This window comes from Mobula hypostoma, chromosome 18 (genome assembly GCF_963921235.1).
Source record: "Mobula hypostoma chromosome 18, sMobHyp1.1, whole genome shotgun sequence".
Classification (NCBI taxonomy): Eukaryota; Metazoa; Chordata; class Chondrichthyes; order Myliobatiformes; family Myliobatidae; genus Mobula; species Mobula hypostoma.
This window is the reverse complement of record NC_086114.1, coordinates 52,286,216-52,304,807: the sequence shown is the minus strand read 5'-3', so window position 1 is coordinate 52,304,807 and position 18,592 is coordinate 52,286,216. Positions and strand designations below refer to the sequence as shown.

The 18,592-nt window shown below is 44.0% G+C and overlaps 1 protein-coding gene across 4 annotated transcripts in view; it reads right to left on the bottom strand.

Moving 5' to 3' along the window:
• Positions 1–18,592, bottom strand: part of slc28a1 (solute carrier family 28 member 1) — an 86,987-nt gene that overhangs the window by 19,736 nt on the left and 48,659 nt on the right. For all 4 annotated transcript variants that reach the window (XM_063070862.1, XM_063070863.1, XM_063070864.1 and 1 more), the window contains 7 exons: positions 17,104–17,293; positions 16,484–16,625; positions 14,233–14,346; positions 12,910–12,987; positions 10,315–10,395; positions 9,939–10,019; positions 106–231 (listed from right to left, as the gene is read on the bottom strand). In XM_063070862.1, coding sequence (XP_062926932.1) covers positions 106–231; positions 9,939–10,019; positions 10,315–10,395; positions 12,910–12,987; positions 14,233–14,346; positions 16,484–16,625; positions 17,104–17,293 — 812 coding nt within the window. The remainder of the gene's footprint in view (positions 1–105; positions 232–9,938; positions 10,020–10,314; positions 10,396–12,909; positions 12,988–14,232; positions 14,347–16,483; positions 16,626–17,103; positions 17,294–18,592) is intronic.

The following is an 18,592-nucleotide window of genomic DNA, read 5'->3' as shown; positions in this document are numbered from 1 at the left end:
ACTTCCAGATTTCTGCTGTCGCATCTATGAAAGGTTTGAGAGAAAGGGACAAGGATTGATGGGAATTAATGCAAAAAAAGGAGCTTCAAACTGACACATACTTACCCCAAAGGAGATGTAGGCTCCCAGAACACTGCCAGCGATGGTGGCAAATCCTCCAGTCATAACAGAATGTATCTCTGACTTGGTCATTTCTGACAAGTAAGGCCGGATGAGAAGAGGTGCCTCTGTCTGAAAAGAAATATTCCCTCATAGTTGTTGCAAGATAGCTGTTTGGATGAAGGGTTCTGTTTGCAGTATGTCCTATAAGATTTATTACCTAACTGATCATATCATATCAGTGATTTTTGCAAATATTGCTTTGTTGTTCCTGACTGACATCCAGTGGCATGGAAGTCTTGTGGCAGATCAATGATGATTTCAAGAATGGGAGATTGTGTTGGTAAAACCAAAGAAGATTGGGGTGAGTGAAGGTACAACCCCCTGTTAGACCATAAGATCATAAAACATAGGAGCAGAATTAGGCCATTTGACCATTGAGTCTGCTCCACGATTCCATCCTGGATGATTTATTATCCCTGTCAACCTCATTCTTCTGTCTTATCCCCATAATCTTTAATGTCCTGACTAATCAAGAACCTATCAACTTTAATCTGCTTTAAGTATACCCAATGACGTTGGCCTCCCCAGCCACCTGTGGCTGCATTGAAGAGATTGTCTGAGCATTGGAGTTCAGTGGTGGGCTCAATGATGCACTGAGAGACCATTTAGTCTGTGGAATCTTACAAGAAAGCATTCAAAAACAGCTCCTAACTGAAGCACAACTCACATTTAAAAGAGCAGTTGAAATCACTGTATCAATGGAAACCACAGTTAAAGGCGCAATTGAGTTGTAGTCAGGAATAAAAGTGAGCGTGAACAAAATTGCAACATCTAAACAGAAAGTGATCTGGCAGAACAATTTGTGCTATCATGGTGGCAGGGGCTCACATACACCAGCCAGGTTTCGAGGTGTAACTTGCAGAAAATGCAACAGAGTAGGACACAAATAAAGAACATTTTGGGCAGACAAAAATAAATGGACTGTATTGGGAAAAGGAAAAGCTAAAAAGTCAAGTTGCAGTTTCAAAAAGAGGACAAATCTGCATGCCATTGATGAAAAATCTGATAATGATAAGAGTGACACAGAACTAGGTAACCTTGAGATTTACAATGTGGAAATTAACAATAGACAAACAACAGGAATTCTGCAGATGCTGGAAATTCAAGCAACACACATCAAAGTTGCTGGTGAACGCAGCAGGCCAGGCAGCATCTATAGGAAGAGGCGCAGTCGACGTTTCAGGCCGAGACCCTTCGTCAGGTTTTACACCAGAAGTGAACGGTATTGTGTATTTAATATTTCAATAGTATTTGAGTAATAATGTAAATATATTGTTTGATTAAGCATTATTTTTCATTTAAATAATTCATTATGGGTTATATGTAAAAATATATGAATTGGATATGTCACAGTACTACCACATGATAAGTGCATGTTTAGATTAGATAATGAGGACGCGCAGTCCTCTTTTATTGTCATTTAGTAATGCATGCACTAAGAAAGATACAATATTCCTCCGGTGTGATATCACAGAAAACACAGGACAGACCAAGACCGAAAAACTAACAAAAACCACAGAATCATAACATATAGTTACAACAGTGCAACAATACCATAACTTGATGAAGAACAGGCCATGGCACAGTAAAAAAGTTCAAAGTCTCTTGAAAGTCCCACATCTCACGCAGATGGCAGAAGGAAGAAAACTCTCCCTGCCATGCCCGACCACAGTCTCATTCTGAGTCGTCCGAAAACTTCGAGCTCTGATCAGCCCTCCGACACCGAGTACCGAGCACCATCTCTGCTGAATGCTTTGACCACAGCCTCGGTCACCAGCAGCAGGCAAAGCCAGGGATTTTGGGGCCTTCCCTCTGGAGATTGTCGATCGCACAGTAGCAGCGGCAACGAACCGGGCATTTCAGAAATTTCTCCAGATGTTCTTCTGCTTCTCACGTCTGTCTCCATCAAATCAGAATTGTGTACGGCATCCTACTTAACAAATACGATATAATTTCACCGGAGAGCTGCGGGCGCTGCGTCGCGTTGCCATCTTCTCCTCCCACCACCAACGGGATGTCATTTACTTTAGCATGTCTTGCTAAAGTAAAGAACAAACTAAGGCCCATTCTCCTGGACTCCTGTCTTTTTATTGCCATTAGTCTTTACGTTTTGAAGTTACTACACATAAAAAACAGCAAATTAATTAACTCTGAAATGGACACTGGCTTGGCTGTTCAAGTCATTCCACAAAATGAGTTTGAATGACATTTCAAAGATACTGAACTGAAGCCTATAGATACCCGATTAAGAACTTATAATGGAGAAAAGATAACTCCTGTGAGCATGACATTTGTACCAGTGAAATACAACAACCAACAAGCCATATGTGGTAAAAGCAGATGGACCAGCATTGTGAGGATGTGATTGGCTGAGACAACTACAACTTGATAGGAGGTCCATCCACCGTTTGCATGCCACACCGCCTGCAATAGGGTCAGCTGAAAGCGAATTAAGAAATATACTGGATGATGCCAAAGCAGTGTTCATAGTCATAGTCATAGTCATACTTTATTGATCCCGAGGGAAATTGGTTTTCGTTACAGTTGCACCATAAATAGTTAAATACGAATCAAACCATAAATAGTTAAATAGCAATATGTAAATTATGCCAGGAAATAAGTCCAGGACCAGCCTATTGGTTCAGGGTGTCTGACCCTCCAAGGGAGGAGTTGTAAAGTTTGATGGCCACAGGCAGGAATGACTTCCTATGACGCTCTGTGTTGCATCTCGGTGGAATGAGTCTCTGGCTGAATGTACTCCTGTGCCCACCCAGTACATTATGTAGTGGATGGGAGACATTGACCAAGACGGCATGCAACTTGGACAGCATCTTCTTTTCAGCAACCACCGTGAGAGAGTCCAGTTCCATCCCCACAACATCACTGGCCTTACGAATGAGTTTGTTGATTCTGTTGGTGTCTGCTACCCTCAGCAGATTGACGGCATTAGAAAACTCAAACACATTGAGGTCAAATGAAAATGCTAAACCCGAAGTCTTATAAAGGCCATCTTGTTCCTTATACTATCCATGATAAAGTAGCCAGTGAGTGAGAGCGCATGGAGGATGAAGGAATTCTTTCCAAGTTTGAATGGAGTCCATGGGCAACACCAGTGATCCCAGTAGGCAAGAAGAATGTGTCTGTCAGGATCTGTGGTGATTTTAAGGTCACAATCAACTAAAAGTAGATCAATACCATCTGCTCAGGATAGAGGATATCTTTGCAAACTTTTCTGGAGGATAACACTTTAGCAAAGTGGACTCAGCTGAGGCCTACCTACAGATGGAGATGGAAGGAGACTCCAAGGTGTTTCTCACCATAAACACTCACAAAGAGCTTTATCACTATAATAGGCTTATTTTTGGAGTAGCTTCTGCACCTGCACTCTGGCAGAAAGCTATGGACCAGGAGCTGCGAGGCTGCCCAGGCGCTCAGTGTAACCTGGATGACGTCATTGTTATCAGTAAGGATGACAAAGAACATCTCCAAAATACCAAGGTAGTGTTAAAAATATTAGAAGATTATCGGCTCAGATCACAATGCAACAAGAGTGAATTCTTTAAACCAAGCATCACTTACTGTGCTTAGACCATCGACGCACAAGGGTTACTAAAAGTGTTGAGAAAATTCAAGCAGTGATGGGTGCCTCAAGGCTAAAGGACGTGTCACAGTTGCAGTCCATTTTACTATTTGTCAATTACTATTACGAATTCCTGCCAGAACCTGGCTACTGTGCTGAACTCCTTGAACTTATTACTACAGATTGGGAAGAAATGGAAATGGACGTAGCAGTGCAGATGGCTTTCCGAAAGACAAAGGAAATGGTGACATCAGACACTGTACTCAACATTATGATCCACAACAACCAGTGAAGCTTGCCTGTGACACCTCCTTTTATGGTGTAGGTGCAGTCATGTCACATGCTATGAGTGATGGAAGTGAATGCCCATGGCCTTTGCATCCCGTTCCCTTACTGCTGCAGAGAATCGTTACGCACAGATTGACAGAGAGGTGATTCCACAGATTCCAGGGTTTAGCTGGAACGGTCCCTTTAAGCGTCAGGACAATTCTGCTAATTGCCAACCACATTTTAGGCACCGAGAATCGCGCATTTAAAGAGCACCTGAATAGAGCCTTGATGCTCAATAGTAAGCCCTACTACTGATATCATCTAGTGTTTGTTTTGTGCTCAGTTCTCAATCCAGTTTCAAACCATGTCTCAGTCCTTGCTTCAGATACTCCAGCATTTGTGTCCAAACCATCCTCGTCAAGGACTCTCGTCACAATACCATGGACCCAGCAGGGTCAGGGTATCAGAGTCTTTCATCCGCTGTGACCAGCCACAGCAAGAGGATTTCCAGACAGAGCCTGGAGCTACACGACCTCCAGGTAGCCGTTTGTCAACTTTCGCAAGAGGGAGGTCAGAGTCGCTTGGGGGAGGCAGCTGGTTGCTCTGCAGAGTCAATACATCTTCCAACCCCGGAGAGATTGGACAGTAGCCCGATCCCTGCTGCAGCTTCCCCATTCAATGCTCATTAGTGTTTGAACTCCAGCTGCTCCGGTTCCCTTCGGTGCACGGAAAGGCGGCCTTCGTTATCTCTCTTCTGACCAGGAGAACCCTGGCCTGGGCCACCGCGCGTTGGGAATGCAGGTCAGAGATTTGCCCAGATTCGCAGGAATTCAGGGCCGCCATGAGGAAGGTGTTCTATTATCCCACCAGAGCAGACTGAGCTTCGGACCGTCTGATGAAGATTCGACAGGGTGGACGGTCAGTGGCTGACTATGCGATCGAGTTTCAGACCTTGGCCTAAGAGTGGTTGGAACAGGGAGGCCTTGGCCACGCTATACTGCCATGGACTCCAAGGTGAACTGAAGGATGCCCTGCCTTGGGAGAATCAGCACAGAGCTTAGAGATTCTGGTTGACAAGTCCATTTGTCTTGATAAATGCCTGATAGAGTGATTGAGGGACTACTTCAGAAGGTCAAAGAGTGCTAGTCCCAACATATGGCAGTTCTGCTCCACAACCTTGGACCATGACTAGTCTGTCTCCTGCTCAAGATCCTGTTGAATCCATGCAGATCAGCTGCACTAGACTCTCTGTCGATGAGAGGTCCTGGTGTCAGAGTCAAGGGAGCTGTTTCTACTGCGGGGAAGCAGGTCACCTGCGGGCCGAGTGTTTCAGGCTGCACCTATCGGGAAAGTGCTGAGACTGTCCAGTGTCAGGAGGACTGTGTCAGTAGCAGACACTACTCCCGATCCCATGGATTCTGGTTTCGCGCTGAAGGCAGAACTCACTTGGGGTAAGAACCTGAGGCAGATGGCTTTTGTGGACTCTGGGGCAGGGGGTAATTTTCTGAACCGCCCGTCAGCTCGACATACCGCTGTGAGAGTTGAGCTGGTCTATGCCTGCAGTTGTCTTGGATGGCTGCCCGCTAGGTTCCGGGCAGATGAGGAGAGGGGATCATGTGGAAGACATTAGTTTTTACATCACTGACTCTCCACTCATATCCCTGTTTGTCAGGTACCCCTAACTGTCCCAGCATAACTCATCCATGGTCAGAAGGGAGGGGAGAATAATTCCCTGGTCCAGTCATTGTAAGAGGGTTTGTTTGCAGCCTGGTGTTCTGACCCCTAGACTCTCCCGAGACCAATGACCAACAAGGGGACACCCTTCAGTGTGAGGTAACCTGAGGCCTTTGGGAGACCTAGTCCTGCCCTCAAGGATAGACTAGATGGTCCCGGCCAACAGGACTGTGTGTGCTACGACCTTGTCTAGCTGGGACTGTCATGAACTCGAGAGAAAGAACCTCTAGTTCAGGAGAAGACCAAGGAGATGCCCAAGCAGTCTGGAAAACCTGAGCTGAAGACTAAGAAATCCAGCCGACAGCTCTCGATTGTACGCGCTCTCGGGTCCAGAGAGAAACACAATGGAGGTGAATATAAAGGAGGCTGTTGCCATGGGCTTCATTCAGCCCTCCACTTCACCCGCAGGTTCTTCTCCATACGAAGGAAAGATGGTCATGCATTGATCATAGGTGTTTAAACCTCATAATGGCCAATAATCGCTACCCCCCACTCAAGAATGCGGCTTTCAAGGGTGAAGGCAAGGGCAAGAGTATTCACGAAGCAAGACCTGTGGAGTGCATAGAACGTGATCCGTATTAAGGAGAACGATGAGTGGAAAACTGAATTCAATACACTGACAGGTCACTACGAGTACCTGGTTATGCCCTTCGGTCTTGTGAATGCTCCAGCTGTTTTTCAGGCCTTCAAAAGTGATGTGCTCCTGATGCTCTCCATAAGTACACTTTTGTCAATGTGGATGATCTCCTAATCTTCGCAAAGTCCAAGGAGGAGCACGTTGCTGACATCAGGGACATCTTAAAGAGGCTTTGAAAACATGGACTTTATGTTAAACTGGAGAAGTCTGAATTTCACATGGCCGCCTTTTCATTTTTGTTTTTTTTCATCTCTAATGGCAACCTAAAGATGGACCCTATTAAGACCCAGGCAGTCAGAGACTGGCCACAACCATCTAGTGTGAAACAAACCCAGTGATTCCTGGGGATTTGCAAACTTTTACCAGAAGTTCATCAGGAACTTCAGCTTAGAGGCAGCCCCACTGAGAGCGCTAACAAAGAGATCCATGGTCCCCCTTGTCTGGACTATCGAAGCGGAGGCTGCTTTTGTAGAGTTAAACAGCCGTTCACATCAGCTCCCATCTTGGTTTCTCCTAACCCGGACCTTCGCTTCGTCATGGAGGTGGACGCCTCAGACTTTGGAATGGATGCAGTGATGTCTCAACAGACACCATCGGACAATAAACTGCATCCATGTACGTTCCTCTCCAGGCGACTATCCCCGGCAGAGCGAAACTATGACATCAGGAATTGGGAACATCTTGCAGTTAAGTTAGCTTTGGAGGAATGACGTCACTGGCTGGAGGGGGCCAAGAACCCTTTAATCGTCTGGAAGACCACAAGAACCTGGCTTATATTCAGGAGGCCAAGAGACTGGATTCCAGGCAGGCCAGGTGGTCTTTGTTCTTTAACCGCTTTAAATTCATCCTGACTTATTGACCGGGGACAAAGAACCAGAAATGCGATGGCTTGTCCTGTCAGTTTGATGAACCCACAGGAGAGGAGCAGCCTACCACCATTGAGCTCCAAGCCAAGGAGGTAGTGCTAATTCACTGGGGAATTGACGCTCTTGTTTGCAAGGCCCAAGCACAAGGGGAGATTCCAAAGCACAGTCCTCTGGGTCCAAGTTCCATCTCATCTCAGGTCTTCCAATGGGGACATCCATAGAGAATAACCACTCTCCCAGGGATTGCCAGGACCTTTGAGTTTATCAAGGCATCATATTAGTGGTCTGAATTGATGAAAAATATCCGGCAGTACATGCAGGCATACGAGGCGTACGCCCGGAACAAGGAGACCTGTACCTGACCTCAGGGCTTCCTCCACACCCTAGCTGTTCTAGAAAGAGCATGGACTTTGTCATGGATTATTCACCATCCAAGTGAAGACTGTCATCATAGTCATCTGTTCCAGCTTCCAGAGTTTAGACACTGTCTCACCATATATGGATAACTGGCACAGACACATGAGGGTTCAAGATCGGCCCGTTAATTGCCAGTCATGTTTTGGGTGCCAAGAATTGAGTATTTAAAGAGCACCTGAATGGAGCCTCAGAACTCAATTGTAAGCCCTACTAGTGATATCGTCTAGCATTTGGTTTGTGCTCAGTTCTTGATCCAGTTTGGTACCATGTCTCGTCCCTTGCTTTGCAAACTCCAGTATTTGAGTCCAAACCATCTTTGTCAAGTGCATGGTCATGCACTTTGGTAGTAGAAATAAATGTTCGGACTATTTTCTAAAAGGGGAGAAAATCGAGGAGTCTGAGATGCAGAGGGACTTGGGAGTCCTTGTGCAGAATACTCTGAAGGTTACCTTGCAGGTTGAGTTGGTGGTGAGGAAGGCAAATGCCATGTTAGCATTCATTTCAAGAGGTCTAGAATACAAGAGCAAGGATGTGAGGCTGTGGCTTTATAAGACACTGGTGAGGCCTCACCTTGAGTATTGTGAACAGTTTTGGGCCCCTCATCCTAGAAAAGATGTGATGTGCTGGCATTGGAGAGGATCCAGAGGAGGTTCACAAGGATGATTCCAGGAATGAAAGGGTTATCATACGAGGTACGTTTGATGACTCTGGGTCTGTACTCACTGGAATTCAGAAGGATAAGGGGGGGATCTCATTGAAATCTTTTGAATGTTGAAAGGCCTAGACAGGATAAAAGGGCGCCCTTTCAAAACAGAGATGCAGAGAAATTTCTTTAGCCAAAGGATAGTGAACTTGTGAAATTTTTTGCCACATGCAGCTGTGGAGGCCAAGTCATTGGGTGTACTTATGGCAGAGGTTGATAGGTTCTCGATTGGACATGACATCAAAGATTACGGGGAGAAGGCTGGGAACTGGGGTTGAAGAGGAGACAGAAAAAAAGAATCAGCCATGATTGAATGGTGGAGCAGACTTGATGGGCCAGATGGCCTAATTCTGCTCCTATGTCTTATGGTCTTATGGGCAGGGACTCTCGTCACACCTTGAGTCTGGTTTGAGGTGTAAAATGTTTCAACCAGTACTTGTATGGGAGAAAGTTTACCCTCATTACTGACATCAAACACTGGTGTCCATTTTCAATCTACAGAAGGGTGTTCCACTGAAAGCAGCAGCATGAATGCAGAAATGGGCTCAGCTTCTTGGGGGACACAATTACAAGATTTAATTCAAGAGGACAATTAATCATGAAAATGCTGATGGATTGTTCTATTTACCTTTGGAAAAGGAAACAAGTACCTGAGACATTTACAAAAGAGGACACTCCTTTTGACATATTCTTCATAATGCAAATCGACATTCTCCCTATTATGGCACCGATGATCCACAGGGAAACCAGAAAAGGCCCCACACCATCTCAGGTCCACTTGACTACCCAAAATGGCTGGAATTTGCATCAGAATTTCCAGTTCCCACATTCTACCAGCACCAAGGGGGACTTGCCCTTGACAGAGGTTGCCTTGTGTGGGGATTAACAGTTGTTGTACCATCCAAGCTGAGAACTAAAATGTTGGAGGAGCTGGTCATCTAGGTGTGGTCAAAATGAAAGCCAGGCTTGAAGCTTTGTCCGGTGGCCCGGGAAAGATCGGCAGGTGGAGCAGCTTGCCGTGCACTGTTCACATCCGTAAGGAAGGTGTCCAGAGCTGACAGAACCATTTCCTGTTGTTCCAGAGCCAACTCCTACAACCACCACGGAGGAGGCCCCAGAACCTGAGATTGTTTCACAGCCACCAGTCTCACCTGCCAAGCAGAGTGACCCACCGCCCCACCACCACTGTCAGGAAAGATGCCCTTCCACAAGCAAGATGACTAGAGAGCAATACGTTACATATTTGAATTAAAATGCATTCTCTGTTGAGTTGGAGTTTATAGCTAAGCAGGGATGAGTGTAGTGTATTTAATAGTTCAGTAATACTTGAGTAATATTGTAAATATATTGTTTGATTAAGCATTTGTTGTTGTTTACATAATTCATTATGAGTTATACTGTATATAAAAGTACGAGAATGGCGAATGTCATTATGCCACTATGTTATATATGCCAATAAAAGTAAAGAACGGATCTCGAACATACATTTATCTTGGTCTCATGTTGTTCTTTTGATTAATTTCTGGATTGACAAAACTTAACAGAAGTTATCTTTAATTATCTACCTACCTGCCCCACAAAGATGTTGCCAGCAACACTCAGAGTCTCTGTTGCGGATGTACCCATTGAAACCTGCATCAACCACGCGATCTGAAAACAACACCAGATTTCACACTGACCACATGCAGCAAAACAGCTGAGTGCAACGGTGATACATCCATGGAAAATCAAAGCAAGGGGAGGTGTGCGATGGTGGTGGAATGGTATGGAGGCACAGAGAGGGAAGCACAAGGAGAGGCAAGTAACTTTCAAGCTTTACATTTGCTCTGCCTCCGAAGAGTATCCTATTGAAGTTAATGGAATGATTTGGGGAAGCAGAATGTAATGCACTAATGTTACAGCATCATAAGTTCAGCAGTACCTACCAGGGATATATGTTTACTACCTTAAGAATTAGCCACTGCATAGCGCCAACGTAGTACAGAACGGACATCACAGAACTGAAGAAGACAATGATTGGCAATGCCTGTGGACAAAGAGACAAAACATTGAATAAAATCCTGAAGGAGTGAATGCAATGATTCAAGGATGCAACTGGCCAAGGCTGACCCTCCTGGACTGGGGGAATTCTGCCAATATTTTAAAAACCAAGGCCTTGCAACTGTCCAGCATTCAAGGAGATGTTACAGGTCTCACAGCGTGTCAGTAGAAGGGTATCTCTGAGTGACCTGGCCAATGTTTGTCGCCAAGCAACACCAAAACAGGTTCAAAAATAACATGCTGGGAAATGGACAGTTGAATTTTGGGGTTGAGACTCTCTATTTGGAATGAAAAGTAGTGGAGAGGTGGCCAGAAAAAAGCAGTGAGGGGAAAGGGTTTTGAAAAATCTGGCCAGCAACGGGTGGATCCAGGTGAGGAGGTGCGATAGGAGAATGGAGGAGGGAGGAGTCATGATCGTGACAGAGACTGTGAGGTTTGAGGTGGAGGCGATGAAGGCTGGTGGAATCTGACTATGGAGGAATGTGGAGTCTGGGACCAAATAAAGGAGGAGGAGCTGGATTTTGGCTCCAGATTCCAGCATCTGCAGTCTCTTCTGTTCCCAAAACAGAGTAACCCATCCCCTCATTTATGAAGCCCTGTGATCGATTCTCCATAATCAAATTCTTATCTTCATCACAGAACTGAAGAGGCTTTAATCGAAATTTCGACTGACCACCCTCTGTGATGGTGAGTGACCTTGGTTAATGACTTGTTCTGATCTTTCTCAACTTGTTGCTTTGCTTTGAGATAGGTTCAGTCCCAGTGCTGAGTCTGAGGTCACACTGCTCCTAGATGATATTGCACTTGTCAATTAAGTTGTAATTGAACAATCCCCTGCAATGACTTCTCTTCCTGATTTCCCTCTTTGGTTCTCCCTTCCTCCACCTCCCCCCCCCCCCATCACTCAATTTCTCAGCCACGCCGTGCAGAGATATGTTGTAAGATTCTGCTGATTTGATGATGACACGTAGTTCAGCCTCTTCACAGCTTCCCTCAGCTTCTGCCCACTGCAGTTTGTCAGTGCTTGCTCCACATTCAGACCTCAATGTGTGGAGGATAGAAGAATAAAAGGGGATCTCATTGAAACCTACCAAATGTTGAAAAGCCTAGATAGGGTGGATATGGAAAGGATGTTTCCAATACTGGGGGAGTCTCGGACCAGGGGCATAGCCTCAGAATACAAGGATGTCCCTTTAGAGCAGAGATGAGGAATAATTTTTTTACCCAACAGGTGGTGAATCTGCGGAATTCATTGCCACAGATGGTTGTGGAGGTCAGGTCTTTGGGTATATTGAAAGCTGGGGTTGACTGGTTCTTGATTAGTAAGGGTGTAAAAGATTATGGTTAGAAGACAGGTGAATGGATTTGAGAGGGATAATAAATCAGCCATGATTGAATGGCAGAGCAGGCTCAATGGGCCAAATGGCCTAATTCTGCTTCTATGTTTTATGGTCTTATGGAAATTCCATCTGATCTTTACATCCTGAATTGCTCCAGGCAGGCAAAATTACAACATTTAAAAGGCATTAGGACAGGGTCGTGGATAGGAAAGATTTAGGGCAGGGGTTCCCAAACTTTTTTATGCCATGGACCCCTACCATTGACCGAGAACGGGAACGGTCAAATGAGGGCATATGGGACTATTTTAATTAGGCAACTCAGACAAAGGGCCTGTTTGTGCACTGTGTAACTCTATGTCTCCATGACTCTTAAGACTTTATTTCCAAGTCACCTGGAACAAATGGGGACTCAAGAAAGTGCAGATGCTGAAACAACCTGGAGCAACAAACAAAACACTGGAGGAACTCATGGGTCAGGCAGCATCTGTGGAGGGAATTGGACAGTTGACATTTCAAGTTCAAATCATTCATCTGTGCTGAAATGTAGAGGAGAGAGAGCTGGTATCAAGTGGTGAGGGGAAAATGGTGGAACAAGAGTTCCCTTCACCAGGATGTGCCTATCATTTTGCTAGTTCTTGCTCCACCTGTTTATACCTCTCTCTGATCTGTCTTTCAGTCCAGATAAAGGGTCTTGACACGAAACGTAGACTGTCCTTTCCTGCCTTAGCCATTGAGTTCCTCCAGCTTTTTGTCTGTTTCACCTAGAACAAACCTAGTTCCCTGACCCAAGCACATTAACCCGATCATGTGAATACCCAGTATTTAAGCTGATGAGTAAAGTTGTTGGCCTGAAATATTGGTCTGAAACTATCAGAACTTCCATAGTGTTTACAGCCTTTACTTATATACGCATTCTTTCAAAACTGCAATCACATGGAACTGCAATCCGTGTCCAGTTACAATTTGCTCAAATCTGTATCAATTTCTTCCCTCAGATTCCCTCCTTGAGTAGGTAACTCTGCGTTAAATATTTTCTTGGGTTACCCTGCAGTTGTGTCCTTCATTACAATTTAGGGACCAACTTGTTGTCTATAATGTTGTAAAACTTAGACCAGAGGCAATAGTTCATTCACCAGAATAAGAGGAAGTAGAAAACTGACCTGAAAGGCAAAAAGGCCATTGATCAACTCATTTCCAAACAGGAAGCTGGACCCTGCAATTGTATAATTCAGAAAGGTCTGCAAGGAAAACAAAGCAAGTTATTGTTACAGCTGTAAGGCTTTCAGTGTTGATGTTGCTTCAGAACTCTTCTCAAAATAACAATAGATAAAGTGGAACAGTTCTGTTCAGGAGAGAAACCTTCCTTTGTTTGTTCGTCAGAGCTAACATCACCAGCTGACTACCTGCTGAGGAGATCACGGCCATCCCGCCTCTGTGCCCACCACTTTCCTTGTGGTAGAAAGTAATCTCGCACTGTATTGGATAAGGATTCTTGGGGCTTAGACCCAGTGAATGGAATGAATGGCGATAGACTACATTTCTGAGTCAACAAGGTGTGAGGTTTGGAGTGGCAGTATTTCCATTGATAAATTGGTCTTGCTTTTCTAATTAACTGAGGCCGCAGGTTTACTAAACACTGATAAAGATGCTTTGGTGGGTTCATTGCTGATATTTAGTGATGAACACATCCAATATATTGTTAGTGGGAGGAGAGAATGTTCATACAAGCATGAACAAGCTGAAAACAATGCAGAACCTGGCTTTTGCACTTATCTTTCCTCAGCCCAATATTTGTATCTTATATTGTCTTACTCCAGAGGTGGGTTAGAGATACGTCTCTGCCAAAGGAGGTGTAAGGCTCTCCTTCCCTCTGCTAGCCTGCAGGTCACCCTTGGGCATCTGTTTAGTGCCTCCCCTGATCGGGGTCACGTGAAACCAAGGGAGAAGTTGGTGGATGGTCATATGAGCGGCTGGTGCATATCGCTAGTCCTAGTTATGCAACCACAGACAATCTCTGAAGAGTATTGATAATGGCTGGGTCGCCCGTCTTGTAAAGACACTGCATAGAAGAAGGCAATGGCAAACCACTTTTGTAGAAAAATTTGGCAAGAACAATTATGGTCATGGAAAGACCATGATCGCCCACGTCATATGACGCAGCACATAATGATGATGATTGTCTGACTAATTTTTTCTCCTCTTACTATTTCAATTAATCTATCACAAAGTATGAGCCCAGAAATTTGATCACACATTAATCTTGTACCTCCTTCATTTAGCAGACAACAGTGTACAATGGAAGTGTTAAATTATGGGACCAGGAAGTGGATTGTCCAGTAATACTGTGACTCCTGTTTTTAGGAGATAACACTGAGCAATGAAAATGCTAAAATGATATGGAACTATTAAGGTACCAACAATAACATCGCATTGCTAGTGGATGACACCCACACCTGAGTGAGATTCCTTCCCTCTGACCTCACCTGAACCTGGGTTCCAAGCCAATCAAACACCTGTAAGCCAGGTTCCGTCCTGATGATAAAGATGCCAAGGACAAACTGTAAGCCCAGTCCCACAAACAGTGCTCGGCAGGATACCTGGGAGGTGGGAAGTGGCAGTTAGTACACACTTAGGCAATGTCACTGAATGGAATTATTGCAAAATTCTCATTGAGACATACACACAAACTTAGTTGGCTGAACTATTTTAAACATTTGAGGATGGAGTGGTGTGCTGACAATGTTTGTTGTTTTGCAGGAAATTTTATTAATGATCTTATTGGTGAACAGATTGACACAGCCCATTATGTCTCTATTAACTCACAACTGCTCACAGCCTTGCAATATTTTCTTTTTTGAGCATTACCAAGCTCTCTATTAACCCTGAATGATAACCAGTTTTTTCAAAAAAAACATATGTCCCTATCTCAATTTCAAAATGTCTTTTGAGAACTAAGCCAGGTTAAACCTACTGCCAATAGATCTAGTTTCTTCTTGAATGATCACTGCCTCTCACAATTCCCAATTCATTGATTCTTCCCTTGACCACTCTGGTTGAAAGGGAACAGCTATAATTTGTCCAGTCTGTCCACATGCTGAAACTTCATCACTGGTGCCTTTCAAACAAATCTCCCCACCACCCTCTGGGATTTGTCTATGAGAGTGATGCTCAGAACTGGCTGATGACTATGAAATCATTTAATAGAAGTGTCGCATTTCCTTAAGCTGATGTACCTATACAAACCTATGGATGCTTGAGTGTTTTAGGATCTTATCCTGACATCATTCATCAACGTACTTGTCTGATTTCCCGTTTTCCCAGCAATAATGGATGACTGACATTTAGAATTTGGAGGGAAAAAATGTGTCTGCTCATTGGCTGCTTTTGGCCCACTTGAACTAATCTTCAGGTGGTCCTAAAAATAGGGAGACAAGATCTAAGCCCGATCCTGGTAGGAAAGTAAGTCTCCTTCAGTACTGGGATCTAGCATTGTCTGGTGGAACCAGCTTCCAATCTTCATTAACCCAGAAGTGTTTCAGATGTGCACACAATCCTCCCGCTATGATGAGCCATGAAGCAGCACAACCGACAGTTATTTAGGGGTTAAATCAAAGCAGTTGTGAGCACGTCATTTGGATGGTTAATATCCAGCTCTGGGCACTCATCACCTTCACTACCATTGACGTGAACAGTTCAAGAAATGTCAAACATTTACCTTCTTCAACAAGCCAAGTGCTCTATCTGTTCAACACTGGAATGCTATGACTCTGATGAATGGTCACCAACCTGAAATGTAAACTCAGTTTTTTTTCCACAAATGCTGCCTGGCCTGCTGAGTACCTCTAGTATTTTCTTCTTTTCCCATCTCAAGAAGAAAGATGTGACGGCCATGATGTGGTTCCAGAGGAGATCAAAAAGATTGTTCTCGGGAATGAAAGGCTTACCTATGATGAACATTTAATGTCTCAGGGAGTTTGGAAGGACACGGGTGGATCTTATTGGAACTGTCGGATACTGAGAAGCCTGGATAGAGGTGGAGGGTTGATGGGAGATGGTAGGAGATTCTAGGCCCCAAGGGTACAACCTCAGAATAAAAGGATGTCCTGTTAGAATGGAGATGAGGAGGATATTTTCCAGCCAGAGGGTGGTTAATCTGTGGAATTCATCAACATAGGGGGCTTGTGGAGGCCAAGCTTTTTGGTGAATTTGAGGCAGAAATTAATAGGTTTCTGATTGGCAAGGGATTAAAAGTTATGGGGAGAAGGCGGGAGAGTGGGGTTGAGAAAAAAATCAGCCATGATTGAATGGTGGAGCAGACCCAGTGGGCTAGGTAGCCCAATTCTGCTCCTATATCATACATTTAGGATGAGTGTAATGTCTTGTCGTTTGAGAAGACAAATCAGGGTAACACATTCACAATCAAAGAGAGAGCCCTGGGAGTGGATTTAAGTCCATGGGTGTATTTAAGGCAGTGATTGATAGGTTCTTGATTGATAAGGGAGTTAACAGTTATGGGGAGAAATGGTACTGGAGAAAGTAACGATATTGAATGATGAAGCTGACTCGATGGGCTGAATAGCCTGGTTCTGATTCTATACCTTATGGTCTGATAGTCTTTTATTTTAGATTTCCAGCATCTTCAGGATTTTGATTTTCACTTATGGGGAAGATTGTCTGGGTGCGTTTGTTGCAGATACATGAACCGGGTTAGAAGATGGAAGAGAGTGAACTCACCGCCAGAGGCTTTGTAGAGAAGATAAAGAGCAGGAAGATGAGTATACACAATCCTCCGAAGGAAATTAACTGCTCGGGTCTTTTTGAAGTATCAACGCCAATCCAAATAATTAATCCCACCACAGCCAAAAAAGCAACAGTCCTGGCAGGAAGAAACCCCAAACCATTAGACCTTTCATCTGGTATTACTTTGACAGTTAATAAGGTTGAAGTGGGATGTGAGGAGTTCACTAAATGGCTTTACAAGGTGCTTGTATTTCGCTTACGCGCCGATTGTCGTGGGTTCGACACCTCACTCTAGTCTAGGCTAATGTACTGTGGGAGTTCTGCACTGTTGGAAGAGCAGTGTTTGGATGAGCAAATAGATCAGTTCTCTCAAGAGGTTGTAATAGATCGGTAGAGGATCAAGGGGTTCTCTCTGATTTTCTGCCCAGTGTTAATCCCTCAGCCCAGAGAGGTTCTGGAATAATGCAGGTCATCAGCCCTGAATAGAGCTAAAACATAAAGAAATTTTATCCCTTTCTCTCATTAATGCTTTGCATTGGTGCAGCAAGTATTAAGTTTTGCAAGGCACAAAGAATAAGCAGCTTCACCATGTAGATCAGGTACAAATGACCTACCATTTAAACCACTTGCTGTACTTCTGTAGGAAGAAACTCACAGGCGCGAAGAAATTCATGATCTGTTCCCCCAGCAACTTTTTCACAAGCTCGTAAACCGTAAAGAAAACCACTACGCACGTCATGATGAGGAGGGCGAGAGCTCGCTGAAGATTAAGGTTGCATGCGGCGATAAGAAACCCCAAAAAGGCTGTGTTAGGAGGAAACAAACAAATGGTCAGCTAATTTTAGTTTCATTTATTGGGTAATAGATTGATATAACAGGCAAAAATATTGCAATGGAGACAAACGTTGGACTAGGCAAGGTAGAAGAGTACTTTTAATTAGACAAAGGATTTGGACGTCACTAGTAATACCAGCATTTCACAGTTCAAAGTACATTTACTATCAAAGTACATATATGTCACCATATAGAACCCGGACATTAATTTTCTTAAGGGCATACTCAATAGATCCAATAATCAGAACAGGATCAGTGAAAGACCACACCAACAGGGCGGACAACCAGTGTGCAAAAGACAACAAACTGTGCAAATACAAAAAAGAAAAAAATAGAAATAATAATAATAATAATAGCTTTAAATAATAGCATTGAACAATTAGGCCTACATGGCAATATTCATGTAAATATCCAGAAAGCCACAATACTAAACAACACTAGAATAGTCCGAAAGTTCCTAGCAGTTGAAAATGAGTGTGATTGGCTATGCCCATACCTAAGGTTTTCCCAGCTAGAGCTGAGAAAAAGTACAAATAATAATAATAAATAAATAAGCAATAAGTATCAAGAACAGGAGATGAAGAGTCCCTAAAAGTGAGTCCATAGGTTGTGGGAGCAGTTTAGTGATTGGGCAAGTGAAGCTAAGTGAAGTTACCCCTCTGGTTCAACAGCCTGAGGGTTAAGAGGTAAGAATTGTTCCTGAACCTGGGTGGTGGGGGTTCCTGAGAGTGGATGCTGCTTTCCTGTGACAGCAGTCCATGTAGATGTGCTCAGCGGTGGTATTGGCATTGATACAGGTTTTTACTGTCACATGTGCAGAATTACAGTAAGAAGCTTAGTTTTAAAAGCCATCCAGACAGATCATTTCAAAACAAAAGTTCTTAGAAACATATAAATTACAGAATGCAAACCATAGTGTTACCATTAGCGAGAACGTGCAGTGCTGGTAGATAATAAGGTACAAGGGTCATAATGAGGCTGATTGTTAGATTAAGACTTTATCTTCAATATACAAGATGGGAGAGATGCTGTCTTTGAGACTGGTGATGTATGTTTTCAAGGTTTTGTATCTTCTGCCTGATAAGAGGGGTAGAAAATGTTCGGGTGGGAGGGATCTCTGACTGCTTTTCTGAGACAGTGAGAAGTGTTGACAGAATCTGTGGAGAGAAGGCTGGTTTTCACAGTGGATTGAGCTGTGTCCACAATCCTTAATCGCTCATAAGCTGATGAGGCGGTTACAAGTCAGGTACATTGTTGGGTCTGGAGTTA